This window comes from Lissotriton vulgaris, chromosome 12 (genome assembly GCF_964263255.1).
Source record: "Lissotriton vulgaris chromosome 12, aLisVul1.2, whole genome shotgun sequence".
Classification (NCBI taxonomy): domain Eukaryota; kingdom Metazoa; phylum Chordata; class Amphibia; order Caudata; family Salamandridae; genus Lissotriton; species Lissotriton vulgaris.
The window spans coordinates 137,297,361-137,321,993 of NC_141700.1; the positions used below are offsets into that span (position 1 = coordinate 137,297,361).

At 46.3% G+C, this 24,633-nt stretch overlaps 1 protein-coding gene across 1 annotated transcript in view; it reads left to right on the forward strand.

Annotated features, from left to right (window-relative positions):
• The window catches only part of TDRD10 (tudor domain containing 10), a 615,000-nt gene that overhangs the window by 426,391 nt on the left and 163,976 nt on the right, over nucleotides 1-24,633 (forward strand). Inside the window, exon 9 of the mRNA XM_086947598.1 lies at nucleotides 9,492-9,639. Coding sequence (XP_086803724.1) covers nucleotides 9,492-9,639 — 148 coding nt within the window. The remainder of the gene's footprint in view (nucleotides 1-9,491; nucleotides 9,640-24,633) is intronic.

Below are 24,633 nucleotides of genomic sequence, written 5' to 3' on the forward strand. Positions count from 1 at the left end.
TGAAACCATTCAGCCTGTTCCACCTCAGCAAGCTTCATCTACTCCTAGGGCATCAACCTCTCAGAGGCAAAGTGAACAGCCTGTGACAGAGGGACATGATTTGAATACAGTGCCTGATGAAGATGGTGACTCTTCAGATGAGGACCAAGATAGAGAATTTTGTTCAGAATCCTGACACAGAATGGGATGATTATGTTATCCCAGATCCGGCATCACCATCTCCGGACCCTGTGGATTCGCCTCCAGTGGACATATGGGGCTTCCTTATGGAAAGGGCATCTAAACGATTAGGCCTTCCTGTTCCTGTCTTGCATTCAGACTGTTTCCTGTACGATTTCAATGAGCCCTACAAGAAATCAATCCGTTCCATACCAATAGTGGAACATGTTTGGAATGAGGGAAAGAAAGTGATGCAGTCTCCTGCTGCCGTAACTCCGGTTCTACCACTGCGGCAGGAGAAGAAATATAAGGTCCCAGATGACAGTCCGGCATGTCTTATTGGCCAACCAAAACCGGACTCGGTTATTTCCCGGGCGGCCCAAAGAAAGTCAAGGAACCCGACGGCACCCCTGACGGCATCGCCAGACAGAGAAGGCAGGAGCTTGGATAATGTAGGGAAGAGGTTCTCTTCTATGTCTAGCCTCCTGGTTAGGGCCTTGAACGCACTCGCAATTTTGGGACGATATGATCGCCAAATGTGGTGCGATCTCTCTCCTTTAATTTATCAACTTCCAAAGAGTGCTAAGACGGAAGCGAGAAGGATTCTAGAGGAAGGGGAAAGATCTGCATCGGAAATTATAGATTGTGCAATGGACATTGCTACAACGGCTTACCGTGCCTTAGCAGGATCAGCGGTCCTGAGGCGTCAAGGTTGGCTGAGATGTACCTGGTTTCGCCCTGAGGTACAGAATAAAATCCTGGATCTGCTTTTTGATGGAGACCTGCTGTTTGGCAAGCATGTAGATGACGCTTTGCAGGACATTGGAAGGACACCGAAACTGCAAAATCCTTGGGCACGCTTCAATACTGAAAAGTGCCTTTCCGGGGTGCAGGAGGCAAAGGATTCTCTACTTATAGGTGAGGCTATCAGGAACGATACTCCTCCTATTCGCAATCCTCTCAATCATTCAAGCCTCAGTACTCTCAGCGACAAAATCAATTGGCGTCTTTCTCTCACCAATCTTCAAGAGGCAGACATGGGTGTCAGGGTAGAGATACCTTTAAACGTCAATAGCGGCTTCCTGGCTCTGCCTACTGGTCCTTCACCTCTGGTTCCAACGATAGGGGAAGGATTACGAATGTTCTCGATTGCTGGAAGATCATAACAACAGATCAGTGGTTACTACATATCGTTCAATTTGGCCATACATTAGAGTTCCAAAACCTACCACCTCCTAGAGCACCTCGTGCCACAGAATCAAAACATCTGCACCTTCTCCGTCTCGAAGTCTCTCATTTACTCACAGAGGGAGCGATAGAACCAGTGCCACTCTCGCAAAGAGGAAAAGGATTCTATTCCAGATTTTTTCTCATTCAGAAGATGGAAGAAAAGTGGCGCCCAATCTTAGATCTGAGGGAGCTAAACACCTATCTCATAAAACTCTCCTTTCAAATGGTCTCTCTTCAAGACGTCTTACGTCTTCTAAACCCAGGGGATTATATGGCGACTCTGGATCTCCAGGACGAATATTTCCACGTTCTGATCCACCCAGCTCACAGAAAATTCTTGCGCTTCACAGTAGCCAAGAGACACTTTCAGTTCAAAGTCCTGCCCTTCGGGCTCCGATCCGCTCCGCGGATTTTCACAAAAGTTTTGGCCCCTGTAGCAGCATTCTTAAGGAAACAATCGCTAGAAGTTTTCCCTTACCTACACGATTGGTTGATAAAGGCTCCGTCTTCTCAGGCAACGTCAAAGGCAGTCGAGAATTGCATCAATTTTTTCATATGCCTGGGTCTGCGTCTCAACAAGGACAAGTCAGTCGTTGTTCCATACAGGAGGTTCAAGTTCCTAGGGTCCACTCTGGATACAAGAAGTTGCAAAGCTTTTCCCTCTGAAGAAAGGCAGAAAAAGCTAATCTCCTCAGCAATCCGGTTACAAGGGAGAAGATCCCTATCAGTTCGTCTTTACAAGTCTTTTCTAGGATTGATATCATCTTACATACCATTAGTTCCGCATTGCAGACTGCGAATGCACCCCTTGCAAGAACAACTAGACATGCAATGGCGCCAAGTGCAGCTCTTTCGAGGACAGGATAAAGGTCACTCCTCTCATTCGGAAAGGAGCAGGTTGGTGGGCGGTCAAGAAGAATATCTCGAAGGGTCTCTCTTTCAGAATGTTTCCGACCCCCTTTGGTTTTAGCCACAGACGCCTCAATGGAAGGCTGGGGCGCAGTCTTACAAGATCTCCGAGTAAGCAATCACTGGAAGGCAGAAGAGCGTTGTCTTCATATCAATCTCTTGGAACTCAGAGCGATTCGCCTAGCCTTGCAGGCTTTCAAACAGAGGGTTCACAATACAACTGTGCTGGTCAGGACGGACAACACAACGGCCATGCATTACATAAACAAACAGGGTGGTACAAGATCCCTTCTGCTCTCATAAGAGGCCCAGATGTTATGGGAACGGGCGATTCTCAACAATGTAGTGCTTTTGGCAGAGCACCTACCAGGCACTCTCAACACAACAGCAGACACCCTGAGTCGTCTAAAATCTTCCTGTCACGAGTGGGAATTAGTTCAGGACACTCTGGAGGAAGTGTTTCGACGTTGGGGAACTCCAACAATAGACCTGTTCACGACTCCAGAAAACAGGAAATGCCAACTCTATGTAAGGAGGGATCGCCATCCAGGGTCGCTGGGGAATGCTCTTTCAATGTCCTGGTTAGGCGCATTTGTTTACGCCTGTCCTCCAATTCCCCTACTTCCACGGCTTCTCAGGAAAATAAAGATGGAACCTTGCAGGATGATCTTAATAGCACCAGAGTGCCCTCGCCAGTTCTGGTTCATGGAACTCCTCCTACTTTCCCAGGATCATCCATATCACCTTTGTCCCATCCCATCTCTGTTGACAATGTCACAGCGACAGGTGGTTCAACCAGATCCGAGCTCTCTCCATTTGAAAGCCTGGCTCCTGAACACAGAGAATTCCACTCTCTAGATATTCCTCAGGAATGTAGAGAGATTTTATCTCAAGCTCGCGCACCAAGTATACGAATACGACTTACCATGCCAAATGGAAAAGTTTCTGCCTGTGGTGTCATTGGGAGCACATCCATCCATTCTCTTTAGCTCCTCATCAGATACTGCCCTACGTTTTATCTCTGGCTAAATCATGCCTTTCTCGTTCTTCAGTCAAAGTTCATTTGCCGGCTATTTCAAGGTACAGAAGGTCAACTTCAGGTCCATCTCTTTGGTCAGCTAGAATTATCAAACAATTCCTGAAAGGTCTTTTCAGGGTTTTTCCAGCAGTGCGGCCACCACCTCCGACCTGGAATCTTAATCTAGTTCTGGCTCATCTGATGAGACCTCCGTTTGAGCCAATTCACAGAGCGGACTTGACATTCTTGTCTTGGAAGTTAGCTCTCCTTCTGGCTCTTACCTCAGCTAGGAGAGTGGGAGAATTGCAAGCTCTCTCCATTCTGGAACCTTTTCTACAGTTCAAGAAGGATTCTATGTTTTTAAGGACCAATCCGAAATGTATCCCAAAGGTCCCTTCGGATTTCCATTTGAACGAACCAGTGGTTCTAAAATCATTTTTTCCTCGCCCTACAACGCCTGCAGAACGATCTCTTCATTCCTTGGATGTCCAGAGATGTCTCAAATTTTATCTTGAAAGGACGAAGGATTTTAGAAAATCTTCTCAACTTTTTGTGGCTTTTAGTGCACCTCGAAAAGGACTTCCTCTCTCAAAGCAAGGGATTTCACGCTGGATTACAAGCGCGATTAATCACTGCCACAAGACGGCAGGAAAACCACTGGAGATACAAGTACAAGCTCACTCCACAAGATCAGTTTCATCTTCAGCAGCTCTCTTCTCTGGAGTCCCCATGAAAGACATTTGTAGGGCGGCCACATGGAGCAGTGCCCATACCTTCACAAAACATTACTGCCTGGACTCTTTCATGAGGAGCGAAGCAGCAGTAGGACAAGCAGTACTGAGTAATCTTTTCCAATGAGTGGTGAGCTTTCCCTTCTATCCCTCCTTCCTATGATTGCACATTGTGTATCGTATAAGTTTTCTGCATGTATGGTTACAAGGTATATATGCTTATAGGAGAATATTTACGCTGAAATGTTGGGGTACGTTTATAACAAAATGTGCATTGGGGATTTACTGCTAGCTACTCTGATACAAAGTATGGGAATCTATGAAAGTTCCAATACTGGGGCAAGAAAACAAGTTACTTACCTGTAACTTTGGTTCCCCAGTATTGGTAACTTTCATAGATTCCCATGCGCCCACCCTCCTCCCCGGGGAAAGCTCAGCCTTCAGCAAAAGTGGTTACTGTTACACAACGGCTGCGAAAATCTGAGGCTCTGTCCTGAGGGTTCTCTGGGGTGAGACTAATCTGATTGGTTGTTGCAAAAATGTGGTCTCTTTTACAAAAAGAGGGAGATAGGCTACAAAAAGAGATGAGGCCTATGCCTTACTTTCTCTTTTGCAAAAACAACAGTTGATGGACAGAATGCAGAACAATGTCATACATTCACCCCCAGTACAGAGATCTGGGCCTAAATCCATCGTTTTTTGGCACTCCACACCACCCCAGTTCAGACATGGCCATATGCAAATCAGCCTTGACCCTGTGCCTCATGGGACAGTCCAGCCCGAACTGCCAAGCCACGTCTTCCCTGGACTGGAATCAAGTATCCTAGGACCGTTTTCTGGCTATCAGCCGTCTTCAGCCAGGATAGCTTGACTCCAGTGGTGTGGAGAGCATGGGGCTCACGTCTGAGCATACCCATCCCACTCGGGGTGACAAATGCAAAAACAACAGTTGATGGACAGAATGCAGAACAATGTCACACATTCACCCTCTGTACTAGGGTGAATGTATGTGATGGCCCAATTTGATCAAAAATGGATATATAGCGACACCAACCCATATAAACATCAAGTGGAGTTTTGGTGTCGCTATATTGACGACATTTTTATGATTTGGAACGTGATGTGACCCAACTTACGGAATTCCACAGTTGGTTGAATTGTAGAACAAGTGAATTTAACTTTACGGTATCCAGCGATCCTAATAAAATTAATTTTTTGAATGTGTATCTCGAACATGAAGAAGGTAAATTGTGTGTAAGTCTGTATACAAAACCTACAGACCGTAATACCTTGCTACACTTTACCAGTAACCACCCTCGGACAATAAAAGACAATTTACCGTATTGTCAATTCCTCCGAATAAGGATGAATTGTAGTAATAAAGAACAATATTTGTCACATGCTAATATTCTGAAAGAAAAACTTGTGAAACGAGGTTATCCCAAAAAACTAGACACTGGAGTCAAGCTATCCTGGCTGAAGACGGCTGATAGCCAGAAACCGGTCCTAGGATGCTTGATTCCGGGCCAGGAAATTTTTGCATTTGTCACCCCGAGTGGGATGGGTATGCTCGGATGGGAGTCCTGTGCTCTCCACACCACTGGAGTCAAGCTATCCTGGCTGAAGACGGCTGATAGCCAGAAACCGGTTCTAGGATGCTTGATTCCGGTCCAGGAAAGACATGGCTTGGCAGTTCGGGCTGGACTGTCCCATGAGGCACAGGGTCAAGGCTGATTTGCATATGGCCATGTCTGAACTGAGGTGGTGTGGAGTGCAAAAAAACGATGGATTTAGGCCCAGATCTCTGTACTGGGGTGAATGTATGACATTGTTCTGCATTCTGCCCATCAACTGTTGTTTTTACTTTCTCTTTTGTGCATACTGCTATGGTATTTTCTATTTACAGAGGCTATCAGGCTGACGACGGGGAATGATACAAAGCATGGGAATCCATGCAAGTTACCAATACTGGGGAACCAAAGTTACAGGTAAGTAACTTGTTTTCTTCTTAAGACTTTTTTCTCTCAACCTACTACACCGGCTGAGATCACGTCATTCTCTGGACATTCAGTGTTGCTTGAAATGTATCTCCAAAGAACTAAGCACTTTAGAATGCCACCTCAGCTTAGCTTATAGTGGTCCTTGTAGGGGATTTCCCCTGTCTAAACAGGGCATTGCACATTGGATTTCTAGCTCTATCCAGTACTGTCATCAATTGGCTGGGAAACCCCTCCAGGGAAAAGACTGTGCTCACTCAACGAGGGCAGTTTATTCCTCTATGGCCCTCTTTGCTGGGGTACCTATCCAGGACATCTGCAGAGCAGCCTCCTGGAGGAGTATCCACACCTTTACCAGACATTACTGCTTGGATTCTTTGGCCCGCAGTGATACCGCAGTGGGCCAAGCAGTCCTGAGGAACTGGTTTCAATAGTGGTGAGCTTTCTGTTTCATCCCTCCTTGCTTTTCTTTCCTTAAAAATTTGCAGATTCTTTGATAAATGTATTGTTTCTTGGTGTATTGTCTAAATATGAGCTTTGCGCATTCTGAGGATGCCTATTGCTGCACCGAGGATTGTTTGTAATTTATTGTATAGTTAAAGCTTAATATTTAATGTTTGCCTTGAGACATTACAGAGTCCAGGTTGAGGAAACAGTTTCCTCGTTCTACTCTTTTCTGTGCTTATGTACTGTTTTGTTTTACAGAAGATCAAGACAAAAAATGTGCTCATAACTGCTAGCCACTCTGATTCAAGCATGTGAATCTATGAAAGTTCCAATACTGGAGTAAGAAAATAAGTTGTTTACCTGTAACTTTAGTTCTCCAGTATTGGAAGCTTTCATAGATTCACATGCGATCCACCCTCCTCCCCATGGAAAGCTCAACCTTTTTTTTTGACCACTATGGTTTATCCTATGGCACTACTGTTACAAAAATCGGAGGGTCTAAGGTCCTCTCGGGAGGTTTCTAGAGGGTGAGGCTGATCTGATTGATTGTGTGCTTTGTTTGGTCTCTTTTACTAAAAGAGATAGGTATGTTACAAAACTGAAATGGGTCTAGGCCTAGTTTCTAGTTTGTATTAGCTATGCATTGCTATTTATTGTACCGGGGACTCCCATTTCGACGACGGGGAATGATTCAAGCCTGTGAATCTATGAAAGCTTCCAAGTCTGGAGAACTAAGGTTACAGGTAAGTAATTTATTTTTATGTGCTCCCTCATCTCTAGTTTTGATCTGCACCAAATACCATGGCACACGAAGACTTTGATGCATAGAAATGTCCACTTTACATACGTGGCATTTTCACACAAGGTATGCCAAGCCCACTGTCAACATTGGAATTGGTTTGGCCTAGCGAATCGAACATCATGAGGCTACGTCTCTGCAATTCCTTAATGTAGCTTGAAATACAGGTGACCCCTCGCCCATGCTTACTTGAGGGAGGAGCAAGCCTCCTCGGTAGGGTAATCCCTGTGGGTCTTCCATGCTACCTGGGCAGCGAACACCTGTGTGTGCCTGTCCAGCCCTTCACCTTCCATCCGAGTGGCGGTGAAGGCCCCCCTTCGGGGCTGGACTGTATTTATTACAGGCAAGCCGGAGTCCGCATGCTAAGGTGCTCTCACAGACCTGCTGTAGCAGGTCAGACACATTTTTAAATACATAGTCCGTGCGAGTGCTCACAACGGCATGCAATAGAAGGTCAGACACATAGGTAAATGACACCAGCGGTGCAAGTGTGCACCCAGGCCGCACAGGTGGGCCTGACCTACGTTTACAAACCTCATAGCCTCATCACTTCCTAACATGTGTTAAAAGGGTGCATGCACTTTCACACTACGGTATAGTGGGAAAGGGCCCAGAGCCTTGCTGCTCTACATGAGAACCAACAAATCGCAAGAGGAACAATCAAAAAGTTTAGGGAAATGGGACCTGATAAGTATCCGGTCCAACAGTCACACTCTGGGTAAAGGCGCTTGCTCTTTTGTCCTTAGACCACCTTTCTGCAGACAAACTGTCCTGCTTTTCATTTCACTGGCTGTGCCTTCTATGCATGTAGACTGAAAAATAGAGAGGGCTGGAGCTACATTAAGACTGTTAAAGGCATTCAAGTGCTTCAAAAAAGTGCCATGAAAGAGCGCCTGATTGCAACAAATGACCTCAAAAGATACCTGGTTTGTAAAGACAGGTCAGTTCACTAACCGCAAAACAACATTTTACATCAGGCTTTGGAATTCATTACAGTTGAACAGATAAAATGACATGTTTGGGGTTTTTACAGATGCACAAGGGGCACACACTCCTGAATGTTTTAATTTCAGTTTTTTAGCTCTTCAAGACATTAGTTGGCCTACCGCTAGGAAAGCCCATTAATCTGTAGGACGGAAGACTGAAGATTCACTGGTAAAGTCCAATCTCTCTTCTAGCTTACTCTTCCTGAAAATGTAATTGAAAGGTAAACATCCCTTAAGGATTGATTACAACTCGGTGCTTTAGAGAGAGGAATTTGTGGCTTTCTTTAAAAACACGTACCTCTTTCCTGCTATACAAGCACAACATTCACAAGAAGAATAAAATAATAATTTGCAGGTGGTTTTGTTTTGTATCAACAGCTTTGGGATTGTTGCCTAATTTGTATTTGCACAAACTATTGTTTATTTTATCTACATACAGTAATGGGTGTAGCACAAAAACCCACTGCTGCATTTGAGTACAGAGGATTTTCTAGGCAGTTATTTGGTCCTAAAGTGACCTATTGCTTTGAGTGTGCATATGGCTCAGGGTGACCCGGCTAGACAATCTTGTATTAAAATAGGGAATGTTGAGACAGGAGAATTCTTGAGAAGTTTAACATGCTTCCCACATCCTGCACCAGCCTTGGAGAAACCCAGGGTTGATCAGGCCATTCTCAACAGGGAGCTTTAGTATTTGCATACTTGAGACTCTGATGATTGAGCGAAGGCACCCATACATAGGTAGTGGTAACAGAACATGACAGATCCCCATCACTTTTATTTATCCTTTAGATGTCCCGTGAGGAGCGGACTCAGGCACTCCTCCTCTATCACTCCAGTCTCTAGGGCCTGAGTCACAAAGGCCAGTTAGCAATACCCTACCCTACTTACCCTCTCTTTACCCTCTCTTTAGGTGTGAAATTCTCATGAATTTCCACACCTAAGACACACTCATGGAAACAAAGCTTTATGAACGCAGGATCTGGTTATTTTCATCTGAGAAATAACATATGTACGTTTTTACCCTCTTCCCCAAGAGGTGCGCTGTGCAAGTTCAGAGGGTACAGCAATTTTAGATTAATAGGCCACCTATTTCGCCTTCCACCATGGTAGAGTCAAACTGATATGGGCGAAGGACTTGTGTTAACTGAATGTGAAAACTCTTTTGCTTTTCATTTCAAACCTGGCAGAGTGAAAGTCTTATTTCTTGACTAGGGGCTTTTTATTGGTGAATCTGCTGAAGGATTGTTTTCAGGAACTGGACTGGCTTGCATTCATCAGTCGGCGGAATGGGGATGCAGGACTGCTCATAACAGACACTGTTCCGAACTCACCTTTCTTCTGGGCAGTGTATCTCACAGAGGTAAGCATCCAGTATTGTTTGATATGCCAGCATGGTACCTGTTAGGAGGCAAATTGGCAGCTAGAATGTATTCATGTTGTAAAATTATGAACCTGCAGTAGAGACATCTAGTAGTTTTTGTTACAGAAGTCCCATTGCAGAATGTAGACAGAGGGACACTCTCTGTCTTGCGGAAACACTTTTGACTTCCAACTGCAGCATAATTAAGTTTAGAAATGTGTTCAATAAATGTGGTCATGTCCATGCCATATTTTTAGAAGGCTACTTGAATCTGTAGGGAGCTTGTATAAATTCTGCTCCTGTGTGACAATATAGTTGATATTTTCAGTCATTGTTGTCCACGATGGAAAACGTGCAGAGAAACACAGTGGCAAGTTTAAGTCTCTGCGTGAAACTGTACTGCTAAGTGACATAAGGGCCATCTTGTACAGTTTTAGAAACATTTGATACATTTGTAATTTTTATTGCTATACTTGGAGTATAATATTTTATTTGAAAATGTATTTATTGTTTTTTTCCTGAATAAACAACAGTTACAGTTGTCAGAGTCCATCAAAGAGGCAAACACAGCAGTCTATAGAATGAGTATTATATTGTGTAAGAAAGCATGAAACAGGAATTAAACAAGTGCATGTGGAACAGCAACGTACACGTAAGCTCCCCCAGTGGGTCACTATAAATGCCTGGAGTGTACTGCTGCAACAATGTAATGTGGGGATATAGCCAAGAACTGGGGCAGTAATACGGTTGAAGAACTAGGATGCAGTGGCAGGTCGCGTCTGTGCAATGGAGAAATGGATGTGGACGGATAGAAAGGCTGGCGGCACTGTGGTGGAGGAGTGCGTGGCGGTTTAGACTTTAGATTATAGGGGTGGTGTTAAGGAGTAACAGGGGAAGGTCTTCATTTCCCACCACTTGTAGGAACTGTGAAAGGAGGGTAACCCATTTGTTGGGAGATAGGTCACTTGCTCAAGTGCAGAACAACTTCATAGCGGAGGTCATCCTCGTCAGCTGCTCCCCACTTGCTTACCTCTCCATGCAATGCTGCCACCATCTGTCCCTTGGAGAGTGCCATTAGAGGATGAGCGTGTACTTGGCAAGGACGCTTACCTTGTATAGTTAGTGATGTTTAAAAATGCCTAAAGAGCACACCTCCCAGGTGTGTATGTCTGGTAGTTCTGTGACTTCCCGCATGGTGTTGTGCACAGACCTCCAGTAATCATGTAGAGATGGGCTGGACATTAGGATGTGAGTAAGGTCTGTGTCAGGGGTATGGCAACACGGGCATCCACCTGTGCAGCAGGGAAGTAGTGTTTCAATTGAGCCAGGGTAAGGTACACTCTGGATTATAGCAAATTGTATGTTTTTAAAAACTGAGTTACAGGATACCTGTTGGGGGAATTTTAAAGCTTGCTCCCATTCCTGTAGCCCTTGTCTGAAATCAGCCTCCCACTTCTGTCGAAACATGTCGAGGGGAGCCATTGTTAATTCTCAAATAGCCTTGTATAGGCAGGGGATAAGGTGAGGGCCATGACCAATGGAAAGCATGGTTTGTAATATGTGATGTTATATAATTTGTAGAATGCATGGCTGCCCCAGCAAAGGGGCTTCCCGGGACTAAGCACTGCCAGCAAAAGGAAGACTGGCGGAGACAACGCCCCAATCCATTAATTAGAGAACAGATACGTTTTTATAGCCTTACGAAAAGTTATATGATCATAAATGCATCTAATGTTCATCCGGAGGGAGTTCCAAAGTTTAGGAGATAAAGCTCGAAACGAATGTCCTCCAGATCTGGCTTTCTTAATCCGCAGTATAACCGCCAGGTGCTGATTAAAGGAGCGCAAGAGGCGGGATGCGTGTACGGTGTAAGAAGTTCTGGGGATTGGACGTTGAGAATCCAGTGAGTAATGCACAGAGTTTTAAAATGAACACGCTTTTCCACAGGGAGCCAATAGAGTCTATTAATGAATTTTGAAATATGGCCGGTCCTGGGGAGCCCCAACAACAGTCAGGCTGCCGCATTCTGTATTCTCTGTAGGCGCTTTGTCTCTGCTCTATTAACTCCCAGATATAGAGCACTAGCATAGTCCAGCCTAGACGTTATGGTTGCCTGAATGATGACCTGCAAAATTTGGGCTCAAAAAAGACCCAATAGAGGTTTAAGACCTTGAAGGAGTCGGAAGCAAACTCAGACCACAGCCTTAGTTTGTGGCTGGAAGGATAGGGCCAAATCAAACCAGACGCCCACATTAACTGTTTGCTTAGGTGAGGATGGAGAACCAAGAACAGAAGGCCACCATTGCTCACTCCATAAATGTGTGTTTTTTCCCACCAGCAAGATTTCTGATTTTGTGGCGTTAAGTTGAAGGCAGTTTGATGTCATCCAGTTCGTGACCTCTGTTAAATCCTCCCTAAAGTTAGCAGCATCCAGAGCGAGGTTATTAGACAAAGCAATCACTAACTGCGTGTCGTCTGCGTAAGAGACAACAGTCAAGCCCCTATCTTTTGCCAATGCTGCCAAGGGCCGGATATAAATGTTAAAGAGGGTCAGCACTGGCAGAGCCCAGTGGAACACCCTGGTAGACACTGTGCATCTGAGGACAAAAAGGGGGGGTGATGTCTTGAAAAGATCTTTCCGAAAGGTATGAGGAAAGCCACCCTAGGGCAGTGCCACTGATGCCAATGTCCTCCAGGCGCTGCAGAAGAATCTGGCGAGACACCGTGTCAAATGCGGCACTTAAGTCTAATAAATTTAGAGCAGAAGTTCCTCCAGAGTCCAGAGAGTGCCGCAGATGTTCCGTGACCGCCAGGAGAGCTGACTCCGTACTATGGCGCGGACCAAAACCATTCTGAGAGGGGTTCAGCAAATTGTAGGTGCCAGTGTAACTAGAGAGGATGGAAGTGATGTAAGCTTCAGTGATTTTGGCCATCAAAGGGAGAAGGGAAATAGGGTGGAAATTAGAAGGCTTGGAGTCATCCAGTGTGAGTTTCTTGAGGGCAGGGATCACTTTGGCATGTTTCCAGGCCATGGGAACTGTAGCAGAGGTTAAGGACAAATTTATGAGGTCACAGAACACAGGCAATTACTGTGGTAAAAAGCCTTAATTTGGTCAGTTTTAAGAGGATCCGCCGGCGATTTAGATTTAAGTTTGTTGCAGTTAGACCGCATGGCTTCCTGGGGATGTGCAGGAAAAACAGAAAGTGATGGACAGGTAGCTACCAAAGGATAGGACCAACCTATACGGGGCACAATGTGAGGGAGAGTTTTATAGATATCATCAACCTTTTTAATAAAGAAGGCAGGAAGGATTTCACATTGCTCATTGGAAGTTAGGTGGGTGAAGTGGGTTGCCCAGAAGTTTTAACATTCTTAACCACATGGCTGCTGCGGGGATTTTTGCGCTGTGCTGAATTACTCTGATTCCCACTCTTCATGACGAGCTCAGCTCGTCATCAGCACACGACACCCGTGGGTGATGACGAGCTGAGCTCGTCATCAGCAGCGAAAGGGTTAAGAAGGGAGAATATACATTTGCCCAAGTATTGGAACTTTCATAGATTCGCATGCTTTTGTATCATTCCCCGTCGTCGGAATGGAAGTCTCGGTAACAAAAATACCATAGCAGTAGGTACAAAAGAGAAAGAAAAAGGCCTAGGCCTCATTCCCTTTTGTAGCATATCCGCCTCTTTTTGTAAAAGAGACCAAACTAAGCATCAGCCAAGCAGAAGAGCTTCACCCCATAGAACCCTCCTGAAGGAACCTCAAAGCCTCAGATGTTCTACCGCACGTTCATGGCTCGAAAATTCCACTCGACCGCTCGCATAGTCGAGCTAAATTTAACAAGGTCGAGCTGTCCTACTCACCCTTTCTGGCGAGTAGGAAAACAAACCAACTTTTGTCCTCTGTCGGTGAAAACAGAGCAAATGTGACAAGATAACAAGATTTAAAGGCATTTTTATTGCTCACAAAGTTAATGAGCAATAAAGATGCCTTTAAATCTTGTTATCTTGTCACATTTGCTCCGCTTTCAGAGACGGAGGTCAAGAAGGTTGCAGTTAGGTCGAGGACATTTTTTAAGATACTAGTCCTGTAGGACTAGTACCATTTTTGGGATTTTTCGAGCCCTGTCGTTGTGCTTCGGGAGTCTCCTTTGAGCTCTGCTCAATCTCTACTCTTTTGAGGATTTTCTTCAGTTTTTTCTTCAGAATTGTTGGCTGTCCCTTCCACGATGTCTGATAAGGAGAAGAAGAAGGCCCTTTTCAAGCCATGTTCCACCTGTGGCAAGAAAAGGTTATTTGTTGAAGACAGGCATAAAGATTGTATATATTGCCTTTACCCATATCATAAGGCTGCGGATTGCAAGATCTGCCGCACCTTTTTTACCAAGACCCTCCGGGACCGTGAGGGTCGGCTCCTCACCTGGCTCCAGAAACTGAAGTCCAGGAAAGACACAGTCTCCAGCGACAGTGAGGAGTCCTCTTCAGCTTCATCTTCAAGAAGGTCAGTCAAGAGGTATGGCTTCCCCTTCTGTGGAGCGTCCAGTTAAGGCCTCAAAAAAGGTCCAGTCGAGTCTCCTCACCACGGTGTAAAGGAGAGGGAAGTACCATCTACACAGTCCACTGGGATGAAGACTGCTTCAGCCTTCAAAAAGCCATTTTCTCAGTCTTCTGAGAAATCGGACAGGAGTTTCAAGTCGTCGACGACGCAGCAGAAGACTCCATCGACAAAGGTGTTGAAGCCCAAGATTAAAGTGGTGCCGTCGACGGGCTCGTCGACGGTACGGTCGACGGTGGTGACAGCGACGTCGACGGGAACATCGACGACCGCAACGAAGATTTCGTCGGCGGTGGTGACGACGACGGTGTTGTAGACGAGTGCTTCGACTACATTAACGACGACGACGGCAGGAGTCTCGATGGTCTCTCGTCGTCGACAGTTCGTCCGCCGACGGTACCTATTCCGTCCACGACGGCAGGTTTACCTATAACAGCTTCATTGTCGACGGGATCGTCGACGATACTGTTGTTGACTGAGAAAATTACTATTTCTTTGAAAAGAATTGCTCCAGACATGACGTCTTTAAGGGTTACCCCCTTGCCTCCCGCTTTGTTGTTAGAGGAGGATGATGAAGATTCAGATTATGAAGATCAGGAATCGTTTGGGTACGCAAACAGTCCATCCCAACTGCTGGCTAAACGTCAGGAGACAGATTCGGAAGGAGAATATCTTCAGGAATGTACTTATCAACATTCTTCTCTACCACAGGGGTTCACAAGCCAAGAGATGGTGTCTGTTCCAACTTCTCTCTTACACGATCTCCATAACATGTTGCAGGATTACAAATCAAAGTGCTCTCCAACTGCTGCTACTACGGCTAGTCAAACCTTGCCTGCCCCTATGACCCCAGTGATCTCTCCAGAGTTGCCGACTCAGATGGTCTCTCTGCCGCAAACACCGGCTCCACAGGTACCTTCAATGCCACTGGACATACAGGATGATTCCTCGGATGAGGATCAGACTCTCAATGGCAGGCCTAATCAGGGATTAGAATGAGATGAGTACGTAATCCCGGACCCGGCGTCACCATGTCCAGACCCTGTGGACTCACCTCTGGTGGATATCGGGGGGTTCCATAAGTTAATGGAAAGGGCGTCTAGCAGATTCAAGCTACCTATACCGTCTGTTGGTATGGAGTGTTTTCTATATGACTTTAAGGAGCCATATAAGAAGGTGACTAGATCTATTCTGATTATACAACATGTATGGGAAGAAGGTCTGAAGGCTATGAAGAACCCGGCTACGGTGGTCCCTGTCATACCGCGCCTGGAAAAGAAATATAAGGCGCCCGAGGATGGTTCGGCGGCTTTGACTGGGCACCCAAAACCAGACTTGGTGATTTTGCAGGATGCACAGAGGAAGTCCCGCAACCTGTCAGCTCCTTTGTCTACTCCCCCTGATAGGGAAGGCAGGAGACTGGATATCGCTGGGAAAAGATCCTCTTCAATGGCTAGTCTTCTGCTGCGGGCAGCGAATTCCTTGGTGATACTGGGCTGGTATGATCGCCGGTTATGGTGTGACATTTCGCCTTATTTAGATCAGCTACCCCAGGAGGCGAAAGGTGAGGCGAAGAAGATTCTACAGGAGGGGAAGGCAACATCAATCGAGATAATCGATTGTGTTATGGACATCGCCACAACGGCTTTTCACTCACTAGCTGGGGCAGCGGTTCTTCGTCCCCAGGGATGGCTCAGAGCGACTTAGTTCAGGCCAGAGATCCAAAATAAAATTTTGGATCTACCTTTCGATGGAGAGGCGTTGTTTGGAAAGCATATAGATGATACTCTCCAAGATATTAAGAAGGATACAGAGACGGCTGGGTCTCTTGGTACACTTCAATACCGAAAGGCTCAATTCTAGGGTGCCAGAGGCAAGAGTACCACATACAGAGGCTCATACCAGCAGCAGCGGTACTCGTCATATGGGTCAGCGTCTTAACAACACAGACAGCCCTATCAGGAACAAGGTCAAACCTCGACTTTCTCAAGATCGAATACTAGAGGGAAACAGAATCACCAGCGACGTGATACGTCCAAGAGGCATTAGCGGCGTCCTTGCTCTTCCTGCTGTGCCTACCTCCACAAGAACATCTGAAGGGGGCAGGGTATCTCAATACCTTCACAACTGGTCCAACATAACATCAGACCGTTGGGTGCTAAACATCATTCAAAAGGGCCATACTTTGGAAGTCACACAAATCCCACCATCCAAGCCCCCTGCTGCCATTCCGTCAAAACATCTGCGTCTCCTGCAGCTCGGGGTTTATCAGATGCTCATAAAGGGAGCTGGTCCCCTTATCACAAAGAGGGGAGGGTTTCTATTCCAGGTTCTTTCTGGTAAAGAAGACGCTGGAGAAATGGCGCCCTATTTTAGATCTCAGGGAGCTCAACACGTATCTCATTTCCCAATCCTTTCGGATGGTCTTGCTTCAAGACATATTGCGTCTCATCAATCCAGGGGATTTCATGGCCACACTCGATCTCGAGGATGCGTATTTTCACATACCCATTCACCCAGCACACAGAAGGTTTCTACAGTTTACAGTAGCCAAGAGCCACTTTCAATTCAGGGTTTTACCCTTCGGACTTCGCTCGGCCCCAAGAATCTTCACCAAGGTGCTGGCACCGGTGGCAGCTTTTCTGCGGAAAAATCACTTTCAGGTCTTCCCTTACCTGGACGACTGGTTGCTGAAGGCTCCGTCCAGGGAGGCTGCGAGGGAAGCAGTCAACGCATGTACAAACCTATTCCAGAATTTGATTCTTACTCTCAACAAGGAGAAATAGTCTCTGATTCCGTCCAGGACCGTGCGCTTCTTGGGGGCCATCTTGGCCTCAAATCTCAACAAGGCTTTCCCATCCTTAGAAAGGCAGGAAAAACTGCAAGCCATGGCACTGCTCTTGAGAAAAAGAAGGATTCTTTCAGTACGCCGTTACAAATCCCTTCTGGGAGTGATCTCCTCATGCATGCCTCTGAGTCCTCACTGCAGATTACATGTGCGTCCTCTTCAGGAGCAGCTGGACAAACAGTGGAAGCAGATTCACGGTTCATTCGACGACAAGGTGATGATCACCTTAGCAATGAAAAGAGCGGCCTTGTGGTGGACAAAACAGGAAAACCTTTCCCAAGGTCTATCCTTCGTAAGCATTCCGTCTCCTCAAGGTGGTGACAACGTATGCGTCACTGGACGACTGGGGTGCAGTACTTCAGGATCTGCAGGCATTGGTCACCTCAGCAACGTCTTCTTCACGTCAACCTCCTAGAACTCGGGGCTATCAGGCTGGCTCTTCAAGCATTTCTCCCTCGACTGCGAGGTTCGGAAGTTCTCATCCGAACGGACAACACCACGGCCATGCATTACATAAACAAGGAAGGGGTACCAGATCTCTTCCGTTGTCTCAGGAAGCTCAGGAAATCTGGGAGTGGGCTATTCTTCACGGACTATCGTAGCAGGCTGAACATCTACTAGGGGTCCTAAACGAAAATGCCGACAGACTCAGCAGGCTATCCTCAGTCAGTCACGAATGGAAACTGAACCAAAGGGTTCTGGACGAAATTTTCCAACAGTGGGGTCAACCCTTAATAGATCTATTTGCCACCCCGGCCAACAAGAAATGCCGGTCTTATGCAAGCAGGCTTCACCATCGTGGGTCATTAGGGAATGCGCTTTCGATAGCTTGGTCAAGAGCATTTATGTACGCCTTTCCTCCCATTCCAATGATCCGAGGCTTCTCAGGAAGATCAAGGTGGAACTATGCAAGATGATCTTGATAGCCCCTGCTTGGCCAAGACAGTTCTGGTTCATGGAGCTCCATCTTCTGTCGCTCGTCCCTCCTCATCCTTTGCGGACGATTCCTGGTCTTCTCACGATGTCCACACAGACAGATTTGGCATCCGGATCCAGATTCATTACACTTGACTGCATGGCTCCTGAGCAGCAAGAATTCATGAACCTTCCCATCTCAAATGAAATAAGAGAGGTTCTCTCCCAGGCTAGAGCTCCTTCCACGAATAGGACTTACCGTTTAAAATGGAGGAGATTTTGCATTTGGTGCAGGAAGGAAGGTGTTGACCCTTTCTCTCCTCAGCCTCATCAGCTTCTTCCTTATCTTTTGTCTTTGGCTATGACAGGACTAGCTCATTCATCCATAAAAGTTCACTTGGCAGCAATTTCTGGAAACAGACTTTCTGCATCTAGACCTTCTCTCTGGTCTTCAAGAATAATTAAACAGTTTCTCAAAGGATTATTCCGAGTCTACTCCCCAGTGAGGCCTCCGCCTCCTACTTGGCAGCTAAATTTGGTTCTCACACAGCTCATGAAGGACCCCTTTGAACAAATACTTCGGACGGAAATGACATTTCTGTCATGGAAATGGGCTCGCCTTCTTGCCCTCACATCGGCGAGACGCATTGGGGAGTTGCAGGCTCTCACTATACAGGAACCGTTTCTCCAGTTCAAGAGGAATACAGTAATCTTAAGGACTAATCTGAGGTTCATACCTATGGTGCCTTCGCACTTTCACCTAAATGAACCAGTGATTCTTAAATCTTTCTTTTCTCACTCTTCCACGCCAGTGGAGAGGTCACTGCATTCTCAGGATGTACAACGGTGCTTGAAATTTTATTTGGTTCGCACCAAGGAATTTCGTAAATCTTCACAATTATTTGTTGCTTTTGGTGGTCCTCGCAAGGGCCTCCCACTTTCGAAACAAAGTATTGCGAGATGGATTTCCAGTGCCATTCTCTATTATAATTCGACAGCAGGTAAGCCACTGACCAGCAGGATTAGAGCCCATTCCACAAGATCCGTGGCTTCGTCGACTGCTCTCTTTGCGGGAGTGCACATCAGAGACCTTTGCAGGGCGGCGACTTGGAGCAGCATGCACACCTTTACGGAGCATTACTGCTTGGAATCCTTGACGAAGGAGGAAACCGCTGTGGGCCAGGCAGTCCTGAGGAACCTCTTCCACTGATTGGTGAGCTTTCCTTACTATCCCTCCTTCCTTTTCTGCACATTTTGTATCTAATGTGAGTAATGATGGCTATTGCAATGTGTATTTACTTATTCTCTTATGAAAGTATGCATACTGAGATATTTATATATATTTATGACACAAAATGTGCTTTATTGCTTACTGCTGGCTACTCTGATACAAAAGCTTTGGAATCTATGAAAGTTCCAATACTGGGGCAAGAAAACAAGTTACTTACCTGTAACTTTGGTTCCCCAGTATCGGTAACTTTCATAGATTCCCATGCTCCCACCCTCCTCCCCGAGGAAAGCTCAGCCTTCAGCAGATGTGGTTACTGTTACACAACGGCTACGAAAATCTGAGGCTTTGAGGTTCCTTCAGGAGGGTTCTATGGGGTGAGGCTCTTCTGATTGGCTGATGCTTAGTTTGGTCTCTTTTACAAAAGAGAATGAGGCCTAGGCCTTTTTCTTTCTCTTTTGTACCTACTGCTATTATTATTTTTGTTACCGAGACTCCCATTCCGACGACGGGGAATGATACAAAAGCATGTTAATCTATGAAAGTTACCAATACTGGGGAACCAAAGTTACAGGTAAGTAACTTGTTTTCTTGGTGGGGTTACTGCTATTTTTAATTTCCCTGTGGAAAAAGTCAGCTCTAACTTTCAGGATGGACTTATGATATTGTTTGATGCATGCTAGATATTGGAGTTTTAAAATAGGGTCAAGCCCTTTCCCTGGCTTTACAAGCCCTCCTAGCTTGGGCTAGTTCGTCGTTGAACCATGGGCTAGATCAGGATCTACGACTGTTAGTCTACTTACCCGAGATTAGGGTGTCAAGTGTGGACGAGAACCAGTCTGATAGAATACTTTTAACTCTATTGGTTTATTAAGGAGAGTAGGCCTTTAGGTAAGAAGGAGGTTGGGTAAGCGATCCACTTCCAACTTACTTACGTACGTTTCAAAATAAGTCTCTGCGGACCCTCTAAGGGAGGGCCTATACCTTGTAGTGCCAATGACACCAGATAGTGATCCGTCCAGTTCATAGGGAGGGGATGGCTGGCTGTGAAAGTCTAAATATTTTTTTAAAGAAAGGTCTAACAGGTGGCCGGCTGCATGCGTACTACTGGGGACAAGTTGTCTGAGTTGGAATGCAGCTAAAAAAAAGTACTAATCTCCCTGTCTTGATTAGCTTCCAGATGGAGATTGAGCTCCCCAACAATATTGTCCTAGTAGCCAGAAGCCCCACTTTAATAACCAGGGCTTCCATAAAATCTTTAGACGGCTCTTGGGGGCGCTAGATCAGAAGGCCTGGAAGGGTAAAATTGGCGTTTACCCCAATTTTAAACAGAGCACATTCAGAATTTGTGATGCCTTCTATGGTCAAAGAACAGGTAAAACCAGTTCTAAAAACAACCCCAATACACCCACCCCTACCTTCTCTGCTAAGAGTTCTGATGGTATATCGCTGAGGAAGTGCTAAGTTGGGCTCTGCCATGGTATTAGCAGAGAGCACTTCTCAGTCAAAAAAAGGACGTCAGAGGCCTCATCCTGAATCAGGTCAAACACTTCAGCAGAGTGCTTGACCAATGAGCGGCAATTCAGGCTCAGTATTTTAATGACCAGCGAGGGAATGTGCTTGGGACCGGTGGTAACCAAAGAATTAAACTCACAGATTTTGCAAACAAAAGGACCAACTAGAGTGACATGATGGGTATAGCGGTAGAGACCCTTCTCGATGTCAATCAGTGTACTCCATGAATACACCCGCTGTTGGACAGCAGAACCTGCATCATGTCTGGCGATGGATGGGCGCAGCCGCCGAGCAAATAGAACTCAGTGCAAATAATGTAAATTAAAAGTACAAATTAAGCTATTAAAAGCAAATACCAAAAGCATGCGACGGGCCGGGCACCAGTGAGTACAATCGCTGAACGCTGCATGCCCGCTCTACCATAATCTTAAGTAGGCAGGGGGTCCGAAACAACTTGAGCGCTGCCTGCCCACCTGACCGGAACTCCCTGCCCGGGAAGGGGGAGGGGCGCCGGTCCTCCACTCTCTGCTCAGGCGGCAACTATCGTCATGGCAGACCGGATTGAATACTGGATGTGTAGCAGCTTCCGTCTCCGTGGAGTCCCACAGGGTACGGCACATGATGCGAAGTTGTCTATAAAGGAGGAACTGCTACGGGCGGCAGGGGGCCATGGTCTGTGGTTAGTTGTTCGATTAGGAAAAACTCAGTCTACAAAGTTGTCTCCTAATGTAAGCAGCAAATGTTCTATCCAGGTTGCCATGTCCCTGCGTCAGTAAAAGCCCAGGAAGTGGGGACAGCTAATCCGGGGCAACGCAGAAGTGTATGACAGCATCTCATGTGTGAAACGATGGATACGGACCATGCATGTCTGGGCTGCTGCTGCTACTGCAAATGCCAGTGGAAGGATGGCAAAACCTTTAAAAGGAGAAAGACTTGTATTGTTGAGACCAGCAATATTCCCTGTTCGCTGCATGTCTCACCTAAATAGCGTCAGGCAGTTCAGTGAGACAGCCATTGTAGTTGTGATCCTAAAAAGTTTGTCGCAAAGGGTAGGTCGCCCAATCCTCCTCAGTCTACCGGAAGCTGTAATTTATGGGAGGCAATGAGGTGATGCTTACCCTAGATGAGGGTACTTAATAGGCAATCTAGGGCTAGATGTAGGTAATTTGGATTTACCGATTCATAAATACCGAATTTTACTGATTCGGTATTTATGAATCGGTAAATCCAATGTAGGTAATAATTCGGTAAAAAATACCGAATCGGTAGGATTCGGTATTTCCCGAATCGGTATTTACCGATTCAGTATTTGCCATTGATTCCTATGCTCCTGTATGGCCCATAGGAATGAATGTCGGTAATTACCGATTTGGTAAATACCGAAAAATTCAAGGGTGGCAGGGTGTCACTTTGACACCCCGTTGCACCCCTGATTAGGGCTTGTGTGCCATGTGGCACACATACATGCCCTAAGGGCAGGTATTTTCTGCTGTTACCGACCGGTATTTGGATACCTACATCTGGTCCCTAGTTCTTTTAGGAAAGAACACAGTGGGATCACTGAAAGGTTGGCAAAATAATATAAGAGGCAGGGCAAAATGACCATCTTTGCCAACGCTGTCTGGGGTAAAAGTTGCCATAAGTGCACCTGAAATCTATTACTTGCTAGAGTCGGATGGGGGTTCCCCTCTTACAAATCTGACGTGGTGTGGTAAAGGTGGATTCCCAGGTAGCGGACTGCCACCTCGTGTCAGCAGAAGAGGGGACGGGGTGGGGGCTCACCCAGGTATATGAGTTGTGGATGGTCGGAACAGAGCGGGTAGATGGCTGACTTTGCCCCGTTAACTCGAAGCCCTGCACATGCAGTTAGTGCGTCACATTGTGGGGAAAGGTCGGATGTGGCGTATGAGATTCATTAGTAGGGCATCTTTATATAGGAATACTGTGTGTGTACTGCCCTCAAGGGGTATACCCCACTCTTGGCCTTCCCCTTGCAGGCATATGACCAGGGGTTTTATGGTGAGTACGAAGAGCAGCGGGGAGAGGGGACATCCTTGCCTAGTCCCTCGATCCATCAGGAAAGGGGTGGAAATCAGGCGGGCCAGACATATCCGATTGTTCGGCTCGGTATAGAGTAACCAGGTATAGACAAGTAGTCACTGCCCTATGAAGAGATAGTGCCTTATGTTTAATGTCTTCTCCAGATCTACTAAGATAGGCCACATGTGGGAACTGTTCCTGAATGTAGTCTTGTACATGGAAAAGACAACATACGTTCTGTGATGTACTTCGCCCGAGGGAAAAAGGTTTCTCTTCCAGGGGATACTCATCAATAGTCGTAAGCATTGAATAATCCCGCCCACTTGCGGGTACTCCGGAGCATACACAAAGAAACATATATATGTGTATGTTTAGCTAAAAAAGTACGGAGTACCTTAAAACATACATATATACAAGTATACATACATTAACATGCAGCCTACCATAACTCAAATAGGCTAATATGCCAAAATTACATGGGTTTTTCATTCAAATGAAAATAATTTCAGGTATCTTTCTGTAACAGAGAACACACACTCCTTAAGTGTTCCAACACATCTCTTTATTTTCAGAGAAAAAAACAAGTAATAGAAGGTAATTAGCCTATAGGCTGCATAGATGAAAAAACATCACAGTAATATAACTGGAACCATGCCTTTAAGATGGTGGGTTCAGTATGGCAATCCATACCCCATGGGCAGCCTGTGTAGAGATAGCAGAGTAGTGTAGGGTAGGCATTACCTGCCAGCGAAGGAGGGGCCCGCTTGGACACGTCAAGCAGTAGCACGGGCCCAATGGGGGGCAATCAAATGGCGAAAGAGTGGCGAACTTCTGTGTGGGTGCCACAGAGTCAGTGGGGGGCCGCCGCAGAGGATGGGAGGTCACTGGGCCCGGGGGAGCTCATGAAGTATAGGAAGAGCAGTAGGCCCCGGGTTTGTGAACGCCCTGCAACCAGGCCTCGTAAAGGATCTCCCCCTCCCCTTGTGTGCCTCGATTCCAAAGCAGGCGGCCAGCGCAGGTTCAATGCGGAGGGAAGAAGTGCATCAAGGGAAGAAGTGCCCCTTCAGGCTCCTGGGGCGCCGTCCGGTGGGTGGGCCTTCCCGCAGTGGCTCACCTATGCGTCGCAGAGCCTCCTTGTTCACCTCTTGGCGGCCACGCCTTGTTGAAATGCCCAGCAGGGTCTCGCCTCTGGACACCCGGCGGGGGTGGCCCAGACCTGTGGTAGGGGCTGGGAGGTGAGGATCAACCCCTGCACAATAGCTACGGCTTCCGCAATTGTCCAGAAGCCAGACCGGCCCTCCGCCACGGAGTCTGGGGCCAAATGGCTCAACCACACAGCTCTAGGGGGGTCAAGGTGGGCAGTTGAGGCCTTGAAAGGTCAGGGTTTTGGGCCCAGGGGCCACCTGTGCCCATCTGAGGCCCTGCTACCGGGCCTTTGTCTAGGATTTCAAGAGAAGTGTGGGCCAACGGATGGAGCTACAGAGCGTTGGGTCCAACATCTCGGCTGGCTTAGCTATTCCCCATAACTGGACTATCCTTGTATAGTGTAAAATACTTCTTATGGTATTTTAAGTGCAGTCTGTTAGGTAATATAATAAAAGTGTAATCCAATATCCTTGGACCCGTTTTGGACAATGTAGATCCTCCAAGTATTGTGATGTGAGAATCTTGATTTCAATAAAGACACAAAGACTAGCATTTATGCATATATCTTTTATTGCTACTCCATGTGCAGCCATTTAAAGCAACTCCTAACCAAACGCAAAACTCTAGAATCATAATGAACATGTCACCCTTTATAAACCCTTGATCAACAGGCATCTTCCTCTTTATAGCTGCTTCTGGGTCTAATCTGTCACTATATAGACCTTATTTTGACAAAAAAAGGAG